At 46.8% G+C, this 16,380-nt stretch overlaps 1 protein-coding gene across 5 annotated transcripts in view; it reads left to right on the forward strand.

The window, feature by feature from the left end:
* Positions 1-7,298, forward strand: part of Specc1 (sperm antigen with calponin homology and coiled-coil domains 1) — a 267,085-nt gene extending 259,787 nt beyond the window's left edge. For 4 of the 5 annotated variants that reach the window (XM_021212939.2, XM_029546076.1, XM_029546077.1 and 1 more), the window contains one exon: positions 3,686-7,298. In XM_021212939.2, coding sequence (XP_021068598.1) covers positions 3,686-3,775 — 90 coding nt within the window. In that variant the 3' untranslated portion in view covers positions 3,776-7,298. The remainder of the gene's footprint in view (positions 1-3,685) is intronic. The other variant, XR_003845145.1, reaches the window with a different exon arrangement.
* The last annotated feature ends 9,082 nt before the right edge of the window (positions 7,299-16,380 follow it).

The raw sequence follows: 16,380 nt of genomic DNA on the forward strand, positions 1-16,380 counted from the left end.
TTCTTTCATGGTCAAGCTTTGATGTAGTTAAAAGATCATCACCCAACCCCAGGTCACAAACTCAGATTTGCTCTTGTATTTTTTTCTAGAGCTTTCAAAAGTCTTCCTTGTGGTCCCTGATTGGTTTTTATGTGAGCTGGGACGTATGCATTAATTTGCTTGTTTGTATGTTTGTTTTCTGTATGACCATTCAGTCCAGTCCTGGGTATGAGGAGAACACTGTAATCCTACTCTTCCCAGAGCTGAAATATCCCCACTTTGTTGTTCTTCTAGACTGCTTGGTAATTTTTTATATTCATAAATTTTAGAACATTAGTTAATATCTACCAAAAATTAAGAATTACTGGGATTTTTATTGGAATTATATTATATCTATATATCAAACTGGGAATAATTAATAATCTTAGAATGTTATTGTTTAACTCATAAACACATAATTCATGTCCACTCATTGAGATATTTGGTCTCTAGCATGCTTTATCATTTTCTGCAGCTAGAATGTGTATGTATAATGTTAGAGTTGAGTTTTAAAACTACAGATTGAAAGGTGGAGAGGTGGCTCAGTGGTTAAGAGCAGTGGCTGCTCTTCCAGAGGACACAGGTTCAATTCCTGGCACTAACTTGGCAGCTCGCAATGATCTGGAACTCCAGTTCCAGAGGATCTGATGCCCTCGTCTTGGGTATCAGACATACATGTGGTACATAGACATAAATTCTGAGAAAACACTCATATACATAAAATTAAAAACAAACAAATTTGGGAGGGGTTGGAAGTAGTATTAAATCCCAGTTTTTCCTTTCTGGCACACAGGAAGGTGGCTGAGGTCTGTGGGACGGTGTCATGGAATCTTGTTAACCTTGCATGTAGAGTTGGTTTTCAGTATCTACAATCCTGACATCTGCCAAGCTGGCTTTATCATTTCCTTTGTAGTCTGTATGCCTTTTTATTTCTTTTTCATGCCTTATTATATTAGCTAAATTTTCAACGACTGTATTAAGCATGACAAATAAGGGACTCCATCTTTGTCTTATTCTTTTTCTTTTTCTTTTTCTTTTTCTTTTTCTTCTTTTTTTTGGTTTTTCGAGACAGGGTTTCTCTGTATAGCCCTGGCTGTCCTGGAACTCACTTTGTAGACCAGGCTGACTTTGAACTCAGAAATCTACCTGCCTCTGCCTCCCGAGTGCTGGGATTAAAGGCATGTGCCACCATGCCTGGCTTCTTTGTCTTATTCTTGATTTGAGGGAAAGAACATTGTCTTATTCAGTTATATATGATGCTAGCTGTTGTGTTTGGGGTACACCCTATATTGTATAAAGTAAGTCAGCATCTCTTCTGTTTTCAGAGAATCTTTTTACCATGAATGTATTCTGAAGCTTGATGGTCATGTTTTTTTCTCAGGGTTAATATGATGAATTACATTGACTTAAAAGCATCAAACCAGTGATGCTTTGCATAGCCTCACTGAATTATGATATATTATATTTTATAGATTAATGAATTCTGTTTACTAGTTTTTTCAATTTACCAGTAGTTTTACATCTGTTTATCTGAGAAACTGATTTACAGGTGTTTTTTGTTTTTGTTTTTGTTTGTTTATTTTTGCAGTGTCTGATAGTAGGTTAATCTGACCTCACAAGATGAGTTGAGACATGCTTCCTCATCTTCTGTTTTTTGAGACTAAAAAAAAAATGGTATTAGTTCTTCCACATATGTTTGGTAGAATCATATGGGCCTGGGTTTGGGCAGTTAACCATTACATTAATTTAAGCAAATATTGCAATTATTACTAAGACAACCTACCTTCCTCTTCTTGAATTGTACAAAACACTTCTTTAGAGGTTTTCAGATATGATGTTAATAATGTGTCAAAATATTTTTGATTTGGTAATTGCTGGTATGAAATGTTCTTAGTGAAACTGTGACTAGTAACTGTACTTTGAAGTTTTCTGGAACTGAAGACACTTTCCTTTACAGCAGAGGTTCTCAATTTAGGGGTCATGACTCCTTTGGCAAACCTCTATCTCCAAAAATACTTGCAATTCTTAAAATTAGCAGAATCACAGTTCTGAAGTTGCAATAAAATAAGTTTATGGTTGGGGGTCACCACAACATGAAGGGTATTGAAGGGTCACAGTATCAGGAAGGTTGAGAAACGCTGCTTGTCTACACAGAGGAAAGCTTGCTGTCTCTCTTGAGTTCATAGGCGTAGTCAGAGCTCCTCTACCTGCGGTCAGCGCAGACAGTCTGTAGCCTGTGTCCATGCTGTCATTAGCAACTCCTGCTTCAAGACATCATTTTTCTAGTTCTAAAAACTGTTCTGGGCAGAACTGTGTAGAAGGCCCCACTTGTTCCTTTGTACCCTTCCCCATAGATGGTGTCATGCTGATGGTTTCAGTGTGACTAAAGTGCAGAGCGGGAGGGAAATGCTCAGATGTTGAGTCAGTGGCTCGTGGACAGCTGTGTGTTACAGCCTGGAGCAGATGTGCTCAGCTCAGCCTCCTTTCCCATTGTCTCTGCTTCTGGCTTATGCTGTGTTACACACACAAAAGACTGCACATCCAGTCCAAAGTTAATAATTAAACATGGTCTAAAAGCTTGGCAGAGTGTCCTCCCAGGCACCTAACCTTCTCACCTGTTTTGTCACGGTTTGGCCTGGCCTTGTACATGCTTGTTCAGTGAAGTTACTTGCAGAATGTGCCCCCGAAAGGAGTAAATTCATAAAATTAAATAGCTTCCCCCAATTACTGAAATAGTAGAGAGGAAGGAAGGAAGGAAGGAAGGAAGGAAGGAAGGAAGGAAGGAAGGAAGGAAGGAAATGAGAGTCAAATATTAAATAGTAATAACACTAATAAGGCACCTGGTTTAAATTGGCTCAAGACATCTTGGGAACCCTATAACCTGAGTGCTCCAGGAAGTAAGTTGACAGAAAGAGATAACACTACCCATTGTAAAGTGCAATACTGGAAGCAAAGGGGAATTACAGAAGTGCACACCCACTCAAGTACAGCAGTGCAGAAGGATGTCCATTGGAAAGGCACAGAATCGTGGGAACATGACCATTGTAGGAGCCTAGGAAACTGGACTTACATTCATATGTGCCGCCTCCTCCTCCTCCTCCTCCTCCTCCTCCCCCTCCTCCTCCTCTTCCTCCTTCTCTTCCTTCCTCCCCCTTCCTTCTTCTCTCTCACCTCCTTCTCCTCTTCCTCCTTCATCCGTTTTGTTTTGTTGGTTTGGGTTTTGGTTGTTTTGGGTTTTAGTTTTTAACAGAGTTTCTTTGTGTAGCCCTGGTTGTCCTAGAACTCTCTGTATAGATCAGACTAACCTGGTACTCCCCCTTCCTCTCCCTCCCTGGGACTGAAGTGCTGGGATTAAAGGTGTGTTCCACCACCATGTGCTTCAACGATTTTCTAGAGTAAAAGTCCGGTGACTGTAAAGAGTTGTAATGGTGTTTAAAGATGTAAACATTAGGAGTTATGCCTTTGGTCTTTGGAAGGGACATACCTACCAGGCAAGCTGCTGAAGAGCCTGACTCAGCACTTTAGCATGCATGGCCTGTGTGTGCCTGTACCTTGGCTCCTGTTGGTGGAGGGTTTCCTGTCAGTACCAACCCTGACCTGTATCAGAGTCCCTTTTGTGAAAAGAGGTCTGAGATGTCCCTCTGCTGACTGTTCCCTTCCCTCGCAGGAGCTCAGTGAGATGCTGTACACGGACCGGCCTGACTGGCAGAGCGTGATGCAGTATGTGGCCCAGATCTACAAGTACTTTGAGACATAAACAGACCCACTAGCTGCCACTTGACCTCAAGTTAGTCCTGGACGCGCCTGCTCACTGTCCATCACACCTGCTATGCCCACCACCTCACCACCTGGATTTCCAAGGAAGGCTCAAGCCAAGTGGGCCAGCACTCCATCGAGAAGCAGAGCTGGCTCCACCATGACGCCACCATGCGGACCACAGGCAAACGTACCTGGAGCCTATGTTCAGGAATCCTTGCTCCCAATGGGAGGTTTCTAGAGAGGCTGGCCCCACTCCTCACACACTGGGTCCCCAAACCCAGGCCTGCTTCTGTGAGATTCCAGTGTTGCCGGTCCCTTTTGCAGCCCACACGCGGCCTACATGCTGAAACAGCCCTTCACTCACCATGTCTCTTCTTCTCCTTCCCCCCTTTACTAAAATTGCTCTGGCTTTGCCTCAGTCAAAACTCTGTCCTTAACAACTACCTGCCCCCAAAATAAAGCAGCACCCCACAGAACAGAAAAACAAAAGCAGCTTTTGCTTCTTAGCCACCTAGAAACATACTGACTAGGAAAATAGTTTGCTCAGCTCTGTGTAACTTAATTACACTGTGTAGGTCTCACTGTCCCCATTTGAGTCCTCACGTGTGCAGAGGAGCCCTTGGTGCCATGCTGATGGTCCACGGGAGGCCAGCTGGCATGCACATTAACTATACAGCCTGAGTACAGGGCTGGTGTCCTGACTGATGGAGCCAAGACCATTGTCCATATCACCTTCTGCCCTGCTATTTATTTACAGTCCCATTCACACACACATCTGCCTAATATGTGGGACTCAACAGAAGTCACTGACGCATGTGAAGCATGCTGTGCTGGTGAGCTCTTTGCACATTTGAACAGTCCTACAGGGTGGGAAGACAGAAATATAAACTGCATTTTAGCTCTAGACAGAGTTAGTCCTTAGCACTTGTTGGGCCTTTTACATTTGCCTAATGAAAAAAAGCTGTGAGAACAGTCACACTTTCCCCTGATATCCTGCTGCTTCCCTGAGAAACAGGGCCCCCTCCCACCCCACCCCCGAGTACTCAGGCTCATTGGCTCTAGGGTCTAGGGACTCCTTGCTATTTTTCTCAGACAAATGTGCACTTCATAACTAATGAGGGTGCCCCTTTCTCAGACAGTTGGGTGTGCACAAACACCCATTATTGTTCTAAGTGCCAAATAACCCTGTGCTGGTCCTTTGAGAAAGGACTATGTTCACAACAACCCCTGAGAATAACCGCCATAGTTCTAGTGAATCTCTGCCTGCTTATCTGAGCCACCCTGCTGGCCCAGTCTGTATCCTTGGAGGACCTTGGTTCTGTCCCTCCCTCCAGTCCACCCCTCTGATGAGTGGCAGCTGGGTACAGCAGCGCTGATTCTCAAACTGTTGTAGCCTCTTGGGGCCACAGGCTCCACCTTCGAGCTCTATCTGTAGTTCTTGGCTGTGGCTCCATCCAGTTCCCCTGGGACTCCTAGCAACTGCATGCCTGACCCTCCAATCAGGTGAGTCAGAATAACTGGAACCGAGCAGAGATAGAGTCTGCAGATTCTCACAGTTCTCCAGAACTGGTGGACAGCCATGCAGAAGGGCAGGACACTCCCCTCCCAACCCCCTGTGCTCCCACAGGAGCTCCTGAGCAGCAGTTTAGGGACCATAGTCAGCTATGAAATGGGCCCCTTCATCTCCAGGTGGAAGTCTAGGGCTCAGAACCTCCTTTCTGATGACTGCGTTCCTCAGAAAGCTAGGACTTGTGCTGCTTAAGCACTGGCTGTGTTGACGTGATTGAGGACAGCACCCACTGTCTCCAGGCTTCTGCTCTGCCCAGCGGGGAGAGAAAAGTGCTGTCCCACACAGCTGGGTGCTGGTTCCTCACGGGTGATCTCCAGCTGTGTAGGAGAGGCCACAGTTAAGGCTTGGCGTTCAGTCTGTCTCTGGCTCTTTTCAGGGCACTGTCTGGACATCTAGGAGCTCTCAGCAGAGCAGGCTCCGTGCCAGTCTCTGAACACCTTACAGGTCCTTGTAAGCGGAGGCACTTTGGAGCCCAGCCTCCCTGTGATTGGAAGGATCCCAGTTTGCCTAAGCCACATCTGTTCTTGTCTTTATTTTCCTTTAGCTTTCCCCTGATTGCTACAGTTCTTGCCAGGGAGGTAGAAGAGAAATGAGGTCATTCCCAGTAGAAGCAGGTACTACTGGTGATGGGGGCGAGGCAGAGGGCAGGCAGACAGCGCCCCGCTCCGGATCTCCGACATGGTACCACACTGCTGCATGTGGGGGTACAGTCTGGGAAGAGCTCCAGGGTACAAAAGGGAATATGGAAAACTGACCAGCTAAGAATACCGTCACAGCCGGTGCCTTACATTTTCTCTGGTTTTATTGGGGTGCTTGGGGGTGGGTTTGTTTGATTGTTTGTTTTGCTTTGGGGATTTTATGAAACAGAATCTCACGGCTGGTCTTGAATGCCTGGCCCTGCCGCCCCTGCCTCCCAGATTCTGAGGTTAGACACCGTGCCCAGCTTTGGTACTTTGTGGTTTTGCTGTGTTTCTGTTTGTCTTGTGCTTCTTTACTATCATTTGGAGGCTGTCAAAGGCCTCCATGGCCATGTGTTTCCCCTCTGCCCTCAGCTAAGCACAAAAGAGACCTGCAGAATGTAAGACCCTGAGAAGTTAAACCATGTGGGGAAGTCCGTGGTTTTCTGTGCTGAGTGGTGTCTGAGCTGATGACAGATGACAGTGCTGAGGCTACACCCACAGGGACAGACAGGGTCTGAGGAACGGCCCTCTCCTCAGTCCCTTCTCACTTTAGCATCCTAGCTTGTCCTGAGCTCTCATTCTTCATCCAGTTGTCCCTCCGCTTTCATAGGCCATCCCGAATTCAAGCCGTGGCTGGGAGAGAGAAAGTCGTTGTCCTGCCAAGCATGATGACCCTGCCTGTGACTTCAGCTGTTCTGGAGATGGAAGCAGGAGAATCAGTTGAGCCTAGGGGTTTGGGACTAGTCTGGCAAAAGAGACCCTGAGAGGGAGTGGGGCTGTCCCAAAGCAATCAGCCTTCTAGCAATAATGACTATCTGGCATATTCTCTTCCCATCTCCCATGAGCACCAGACACATGCCAGTCTCACTGGCCTGTGGAAATGAAGAACTGAGACCCTTAGGGACAAACCCGCCCACCATCTAGCAGTTCCTAAATATCCCAGTTAGAGATGTACCACTACCAACACAAATGAAAGAGGGATCCCCCAGCCATCTGAAGAGAGGTGTTTCCAGCACCTGCTGAAGGCCCTGGACGTCTAGCCCTCTGATTGAGGTTGGAGTTCTGGGACACCCTGAGTAGCTCACTGACTGTCACTGCATTAGTTGAATGCACTTGATACATTTTGGCCTCCTTTCTGTCAAGAGCACACTAGATAGCACCAAGCACTGCCCAAGCGTGACATACTATTAGAGGTGAACGGAGCTCATAACGGAAGTGTAAGGTGTGCCGCTGTGTAATATTTCTAATAAATATATTTTGTTTCTGCCTCAGTTCTTTCACCTGGTGACATTTATCCGCATTTTTTCAAAGCACCAAACTTGCTCTGAGTCTGCTGACAGCTAGCATGGCCCTGCAGGCTCCCAGTCACTTCTCACTCTCCCCTGCAGCTGCTTCCAAGGCGTGCCTCTGCCCTTCCCATCTGCAGCTGTCTTGCTGTGGATATAAGGTGTCAGATGAATTCCAGCACCGGGATGCTACCAAGCTGTACAAATGTGCTTAAGATGGGAAATGGGCTGCCTGGACCCCAGAAACCACACACAGTGTTGTAAAAAGTTATGACAAGATTAAAGAGGCAAGTGAATTAAAAAAATGTAGCTATTAGAGATGCCAGTGGCACCTGGAAGTCACAGAGGAGGGCCACCCTAGAATCTTCATTCCTATTTCCTCTCAAGTGAGCCCCACAGCCTGGCCTTCTCCCGAGGGCCTCCGCAACTGCTCAGGGTAACAGTCACTGGTATGACTTAACAAACATTGGGCCAGCTTCAGGGCTACCACTTCCCTCTCAGTCTAAAGGGACAGGAAAAGTTGTGCCAAGAGATACCCAGTCTTGTTTGCTCCACATCTGATTGTCCTGTGCCATCCTGAGTGCCAGTTGCCTTTGGGCTGTGTACACGTGTACATCCCTGCTGGCTCATGCACGTGCATAGTGGGCCTTCCACAGTTACCCAGTGTCTCCGCACTTGGGAATGATCTCCATATCTGCTGGCTTTTGAGCTTATCAAACAGGTTCTGTCCTATGAACCTTGCTCTCTACATGAATGAAGTACCAGTCATGGGCATTCCATGAGTGGGCCCCTTTGCACATGCACTTTACAGGAAGGGTAAACTGGTTTTGAAGTGGTCACCTGGTAGCACTGAACCCCAGGGCATCTTGCTTTCTGACCCCAGATTTCCCATACAGCTATCTTGGACAGTGTCTGTTGCCACAACACACACAATCCTACAACCCGAGTACTTTAGAAAGAATAGAGGTTTGCTTACCTTCAGCTCTGAAGTCTGGACCCTCCAAGACTGGTGTCTGGAAAGGTATTCTTGCCACAGCATGACTTGGCAGAGGCCATGAGGAAACAGAGGAAGCATGCTGGCCCTCATCCTTCCCTTGTGAAACCAATGATACCATGGGGGAGCCTGGCCCTCATGACTCATACCCAGTTACCTCCAAAGAACCATTATGTCTCTAGCACATGGACTTTGGGGAGATACAGTCAAGCCACAGCTTCAGTGGCAACAGCTCAGGCTTAGCTGAGTTCAATGAGAGGCTCCCAACAACCCTGTGTACAGATCCCTGGGCCTGTGGCCGCCTTCCCGCTGCAGGTGCGAAGGGCTTTGCTCTCAGGCTGTATATAAACTTCAGTCTGAGCTCCATGAGGGCCAAGTGCAGACTTCTGGGCTCATGATGCCTAAACCTAATAAGAGGTGATTCTATCGATCGCTTGATGAATTGGTCCAGCTGCCAATTACTTACCTTCTGACTTGGAAATGAGTTCCGGGAATAAATACCACAGCATCCAGCCTGTGGTCCGTCGTGTTCCAGCGTTTTGCAGCTTAATGGTGAGTGGGAAAGGCTTGGGGAGAAACTTGAAACCTGACCTCCCCGAGGCCTTCATCTTTCCTTTTCCAGTATTACATACTGGTCTCGTGAATGAAAAGACCTAGCACACTCCCCCTCGGAGTCTTCTGGGATCTTTAAATGAATTCATTTTAACTTATTTCACCTGCTTCAGTAAGATATTTCTATATCATGAAGAAAAAAAAAAGTCCATAAATAGATTTGCCTAGAACACTTTAGAAGGTTGGCCAGTGTGTCTGTGAACCCTGCCGTTTGTCCATCTGGGCCGCTATTTATATCCCTCCTTAGTGTGGCCATTTCCCTTGTATCTGAAAAATGAGACAGAACTGACAGTGGGACATGGGAAAAGTTTTCCTGCTACACGTGACCTCAAAAGGCTTGGCCGCCCTTCAAGAAGGCTGATCCTAGAAAACATCTGGCCGGAGATGGACCTCATCCTAAGAAAGGCAAAGCCTTGCCGTCCGGAGCCTCCACACAGGCAACGGGGATGAGAACTCACTGTGACACTGAAGGTGTGTTATTCCGACTGCTGAGGCCTTTCAGACCTACCTGCTGTGCCCACGGATCCAGCTGCTTTCGTTTAGGGAAGGGGAAGAAGAGGCCCGTCTTTGGCCACCTGCCTTTGTAGTCTACAGCCATGTGCCCAAAGTGAGAGCATGGTGGTTTTGTCCCTCTCAGAAATCCTGTGGGTGGCTCAGTGTTGGGTCAGTCGGCCCCCCGAGTGTGATATCAGTATTTAGAGCTTTGAGGTCTAACACAGCTGTACCTGCAAACCATCTAATATTTAGCCCATCTGGGCGAGCATGTGGCTGGGATAAGCCCACTTGAAGGAATTTGTAGACATTCGCAGCAAAATCTTTAACAAAGGAGGATGTCAAGCTTCTGCCCTGACTTCTAATCCAGCCCTCTTAGGTCCAAGTTTAGGTCTTTGAAGCCCAGAGAAACACTTATTCACCATTTTTCCCATATGCTGGAGTCCAGGGAGCACACCACTCACAGACTGTTAGGCTGCTAGTCTTTTAGTCATTGTTTGTTGCTGTTGTAACAAATTACTACAGACAACGACTGCTGTCTTATAGTTAGAGAGTTTAGACACCAACCCACACAAGACTTGCTGAATGCCATACTTTGAGTCTTGAGTATTTCTCAATGGGTTAAAGACATGTTCAGCGACCTCTTTAAGAAGTGGGGTCTACCCTTGGTCTTGTAAACTTTATATGACCCAGCACAGGGGAAGGCCAGGGCCAAGTAGTGGGAGTGGGTAGGTAGGGGAGCAGGGGCAGGGGTGGGGTATAGGGAACTTTCGAGATAGCATTTGAAATATAAATAAAGAAAATAATAATAAATAAAAAAAAGAAGTGGGGCCTAGTGGGAGGAAGTTAAGTCCCTTGGGGTGTAGCCTTCAGAGAGATAGTGACACCCTAGCCCCTTTTTCTGTTGTTTCTGATGCTATGAGATAGGCAAGCCTCCTGCACACTTTGGCCGTGATGTGCTGAACCACCCGCCACAGGGCCAAGGGACTGGATGAAAACCTCTGAAACCTTTCTTCCTTTTAAGTTTATTTTCTTAAGTATTTTGTTCCAACCATGGAAAGCTAACTGACACCTGGAACTAAACCTCAGCAGGTAGGGTGATGTTCCCTTGGTGACAATCTGTTTTCTTGCCTTCCCCAGCCTCCCACATTCATAAATCGTGACCTCTTTCTCGGTCTTAAAGCCAGTATGTGCTGGCACTTTTGGCCATCTCTTTAAGACCAAAAGCATGCCTTTTTGTGGCATGTCTTTAGTAGTCTAGAAAAACCTTCCTGAAAAACGTCACCAAATTCTTTTTGTTGTTCCTGGCTACATCTTCCCCCTGGCTCTCTGCAGTTAGGGAAACTAATTTTAGAGTCATGCAGATAGATCGGGGCTATCCAGGTACTGTATTAATGATTTTCCCCATCTCACAACCCTACTCACCTTCACATCTACAGTCTCTCAACATGTGAGGAACATCTATGCACAATGCATACCACAGTCATTACTCTGTCTCCTCTCATTAACAGTGGTAGAATCTTTATTCCCTAGTTGCCAAGCTATATGAGAGCTCCCTAGAAAAACACGATCAGGGGGAAATAGATAAGAAATGGGGTTGTAAAGGAACTAACCCTCGTGATTACCGAGGATAGCAAGTCCCATACTCTGCCACCAGCAAGCTGGAGACCCAAGAAGACCTATAAGCCGAGACAGTGGTGCAGATTCTAGTCCAAAGTTCTTAGCTATCCCTTTAAGACCAAACCTTTTAGAAACCCTGTCTCGAAAAACCAAAAAAAAAAAAAAAAAAAAAAAGACCAAACCTTTTTATGGCATATTTTTAGTAGTCTAGAAAAACCCAGGAACACCAAAGGCAGGACATGGATGTCCAAGCTCAAGCGGTCAGCATGGAGAGATTTGACCTTCCTCTGGCTTTTTAACACCATTCAGTCCCTTACCCACACTGGGTAGCCATTGGGTATTATTGTGCTCACTCTACCAATCCAAAGTGCCCCTTTATTCCAGAAATGCTCTCTGAGGTGCACTAAGAAATAATGCCTTACTATCATGCCCCAGTAAAGGTAAAGTTGATGCACAGAGTTAACCTTCACACAAACAGGAGAGCCAGACTGCTCCACTATCAGGGTTCTCCATCCTTCCTGTACCCCAACCGTTTTCCTAAGAGAGCTTTCCTCAGCTCAGCAGCCAGCTGGTGGTTTCCATTTCCTGGGCCATGTGCCTATCCCTGACCAAGCAGCTAGAGTAAGATAAATGTGGTCCCTGCTTAAGAGTAAGCCATGTTCATGCATCCTAGAACTGGCTTCCTCCAAAGGCATTTCTGCGTAGTAATGATGTGTTTTCTGGGATGGAATTTAGCTTTCTCAACAACTTACCTCCATGGGACTGGAGCCTGTATAACTAGCTAAAAAGTCAACACTTGGGAGTGAGCAAGTGACTGATTTGAATGGCTCAGGGTACCAGTGAGCATGGTTGGTTAATACTAGATCATTTGACAGATAAGCAAACAGAGGCATACAAAAGCTAAGTAATTTGTTTACAGTAACTTAGCTTGGAGGAAGCAAAGCAGAAGGTTAAACCTAAGCCATCTGGTACCAAAGCCTGCACTTCCAGCCACTGCCATATTCCACCATCGTTAGGTACCTGTAGTGAAGGAGACCTGTACTGGAGGTGGTAACTGCCCCTCGGGGATGCTTGATGATGCGTTTGCTGTGACTTACTAGAAAACAGCTGAATTCCTACCTAGTGACAACTAGAACTGAGTTCTCATGTTAAAATCTTAGACATATCTTTAGCCAGGTGTGTGTGTGTGTGTGTGTGTGTGTGTGTGTGTGTGTGTGTGTGTATTTGAAATCCTAGTGGCAGACTAAACAAGGCTCATGGGCTTGTGTCCCAAAACCTCAGCACAGCCCAAATGCCTTTCTCAGACCTAGCTTTCAGCCCCTTGGGTTCTGTTACATTGACCAAGACAGATCACATGCCCTAACTTAACCTATCATTGGCAAAAGAAACAGCCGTCTGTGCTTCTCTATTACCTGACTTGTGCTGGGGGTAGATGGAGCCCATCTGTCAGACACAGGTACCCACTGAACAGAATCCTTTTGTTTACTTGGAATAGTATGTGGTACTCAGGAGACAGCCAGTGTGTCTGCCCCAGTGTGCATGTGTTGGCCACATGAACAGGGCATTGTCTATGCTAGCTTTGATTCTTGCAATCCTTCAGGGGCCAAGTCTTCTTGGAGAGCCTGGGAGAAACCAGCTTAGGGTAATAGGTGAGGGTCTAGGATGAGGGGTCCTGCTGCTCAACACAGAATTTAGCATATGGTACAGTGCCCTCTGTGAGGACCAACCCACCAGAGCCACTGACTCCCAGCAGCAAATCGGGATGCTGACACTAAGTCATGGCCCTCAGACCCCCAGAGCTCTGCAGCTGATCCTAGTAGCCAGGCCAGGTTGGGACGTGATGGGGAAGAACAGACAGGTGGTACTAGGCACCAGAGAGAAGAGAACCACTCAGGTAGTCTTTAGAGGTAGGTGCTAAGTGGGGGAAGATGTCTCTCTGGCCTCAGCTCAGATCTGACAGCCTGAGGTTCTGTTAGCCCTCAGAGGCTGGCCCCTGCTGTCCGCATCTGCAATGCCCCCATCCCCGGGACAGCATTCCTAGGGCACAGCATGGGCAGGGATGTGGATCTTCACTTTCCTCCTTCCTCAGGAGTGGAAAGAGGCCTGTGCCTGAAGACGGGAGGATGGGCGGGTAGCTGCTGTATAGTCTCTCCCCACACTCTTACACTGAAACTTTTCTCTCCAGGGTCGCCCATCACCTCTTGTCCCTGAGGCCACCACTCTCCACAAGAAACCACCATGAGGGCCTAAAGAGATGACTTTGTGATTATGAGCACTGGCTGCTCTTGCAGAGGGCCTGGGTTTGGTTCCTAGCACCCACGTAGGAACTTATAACCATCTCTAATTCCATTTTCAGTGACCTTCTTGAGCACTTCGTGAATATGATGCACATGAGCACATGCAAGCGAAACATTTATACACATAAAATTAAAAATACTTTAGATAAGAAAAAGAAATTACTATGGCCTCCACCTGTCAAAGCCACAGGTCAGTCTTTAGTCTTAACCTAATTCTACTTCCTGCTTTGGTGGCTGCCCTTCCCTTGGCCCTGCATCCACCCCAACTCCTGCACTGGTGCCTTTCTTTTGTGTTTTCTCTCCCCCACCCCCATGCACCTTTGTGTCCATTAGGACAGATGCAACACACTACCATAAACTGAGTAGTTCATAACCAAAACAAATTGATTTCTCATTTTAGAATTTTCTGTAATGGTCCTGGTTGTTGATTTTAGCTTTTGTCCCAGGGCCTGATGTGCCCTAAACATGTGCTCACCCACTGAACCACACTTCCCAACGTCTCAGTAAATCTTAATTAATCCAATAAATTAATTTATCATGGAATTTTAAGATCAGGGTCCCAGCAGAGCTGCACCCTGGTAGAGCCACACAGATGGCCAAGCCTTTGCTGGGTTCTCACATAATGATGGGACGTGAGCGAGGGATCTGGCCTTTTCTTACAAAGACGCTGGTCCCGTTCATGAGGACTCTGGCTTATGCCTAACCCAACTGCTTGCTAATTCCCCACCTTGTGTGAGGAAATGAGCATCCTCCCCATTGCATTGGGCTGGTTGGTACCTGAGCTTGCCCCTTTCCTCAGGGGGACAGGGGAACCTACATACTGCCTTGCTGTGTGCCTTATACTGCACTACCATTGTGAGAGATGCAGAAGGACTGGGGATCATCCAGATGAGATTCTACAAGAATGTCTCGGCCAGTCCCCTGAGGACTGAGTCCAGATGGCATGTGTTACCAGGTAAAGTTTAAGACGTTCAGTTATCTTTGGATTACAGATCATTGATAAGCATAAGAACATTTCCTGTGGCAGTTGTCTTTTAATGAGATATCTAGTTCGATTTCATCAACGACGACTTGGGAGCCAGATGCTGGGGTGAAAGCCTGCTAGCTCAGAGAGGCAGAGAAAGCACCCAGCTGACCTTCCTCCTAGCTGATGTCACATCAGGAATGCCCTTCTCTCATGCTGTCTCTCTCAAACGATCTCCTTCAAACTCAGTGTCCCTCCTTTCTGTTTCCTGTGTGTCTCTCTATCTGTCTTCCTGACACCCCCTTACTCTCTATGGTTTTGATTTTTTTCAATAATCCCATGTTCACCTCCTGTGAACTGGCTGTTTGTTCTGCCTTGTGATCTAGGGTTGACTTTATTTAATCCTGTCTACAATATTCAAGCAGAAAGCTCTTGGATTAAAGGTGTATGTTAAGGCTGAGTTACACCATAACTAAAAAACAGGTTTTTCCAGTAAATAACACAATCTTGGAGCTCGTGGTGTGATCAACATACTTAGATTTTTTAAAAATCTGAATTTCAAATGTCACTGGCTGCTCTCTGGGAGCAGGGGTACACATGTTCTTATGCATGCATGAGTGGGGGGGTCCCAGTGCCCAGGTATGAGCAGTTCCAACTAAGCAAATTGACAGTCAAGTCCCCAATGGGCCACAGCATGGTTTCTGTGCTTCTCTGCCTACATCAAAGTGTACTGTGTCCTGGGCAGCTGTGAACAAGGGCACTCAAGTGTGACCTTTGCCCCAGCTCCCCAGAAAAGAAATAGTCTCCACATTTGAACCCTAGAAGGCATGTGTTAGAAGCTGAATTCATGGTGTGGAGAGATAAAGGAATAGTTTAAAAAGGAGGAGGAGGAGGAGGAAGAGGAGGAGGAGGGATGGTGCTTTGAAGGGCAACTTAGTGGGAGGTGATAAGATGACAGAGGGCTCTGCCCTCAGAGAAGACTCTGGTGTTCTCTCTAGAGAAAGTTGTTATGAACAGAGTAGCTCTGGACCCTATTTATATGCAGGCTTTGGGCTTTGCCTGCAACTGCCCCCTTTACATGCTTTCCTGCCACGATGCCACCCACCTTCTCCAGAGCCAGGGCCATCTGGACCATGCTGCTACTGTGCTTTTGGTCTCCAGAGCTGTGACCTAATAACCCTTTCTTATAAGGGACCCAACCTCAGGTATTTCACCAGAAAGATAGCAGCGTGTCGCCAGAGACACCTTGTTCTAGTCTAGACAATCTTTTTTTTTTTTTCTTCAAGACAGGGTTTCTCTGTGTATCCCTGGCTGTCCTGGAACTCACTCTGTGACAATCTTAGAAACACTTTGAAGTGTCTGATCCACCTCCTCCGCTCCCACGCCTGTCTTAACCACAGCTTCAGGGGGACTCTTCCAAGTCCCACTTTGGGTGGCATGTCACTTCTGTCTCACTAGAGCCTGACACGGCTTACCCTTAAGAGGCATCCCCGAAATTCCCAGCCTATCTGGTCCTTTAGGAGCTCCTGCCATACACCCTTACTTTATTGTCAGGACCACTAATCAGTGTTGGATGCACAACTATTCAGTTACAGTGCCACCGTGGGTAGATGTCTGCCCTACCAATACACCGTGGCCCACACACTGCACCTATGCATAGACTACATCTGGTACCTCTGTTGATGGTGGGCATGGCCTGGGAGTCTGAGGGCAGACAGATTGGAAGAGCTGAACCTCTAGAGGTCAGTGGAGGTGGTCTGGTTCATTGGAAATGTTAAGGTGGTGGCCAAGGAAAAGAGGTTCTCTGAGCTGGGCTTTTGACCTGCATGAACAGGGTGGCAAGAACTTCTCCCTCACCTCTTGGAGAACCTCTCTTCACACAGGCACTGGCTGAGTTTGTAGATGAGCGTAGATGTAATCCCGGATAGTTGCTGTTGGTATGGACTCAACATCTTTCAGGCCAGGGTTTTAAGCCTTTTCCCTCAACAAGAGTGTCCAGGGGAATACAGCCTGAAGCTTGTCCTAGAAGACTTTGGAGGGAAACTCTTCCCTTTTGAAACTGCAAAAAAGCTTTGAAATATTAAGGTC

Source organism: Mus pahari, chromosome 14 (genome assembly GCF_900095145.1).
Source record: "Mus pahari chromosome 14, PAHARI_EIJ_v1.1, whole genome shotgun sequence".
NCBI classification, from domain to species: Eukaryota; Metazoa; Chordata; class Mammalia; order Rodentia; family Muridae; genus Mus; species Mus pahari.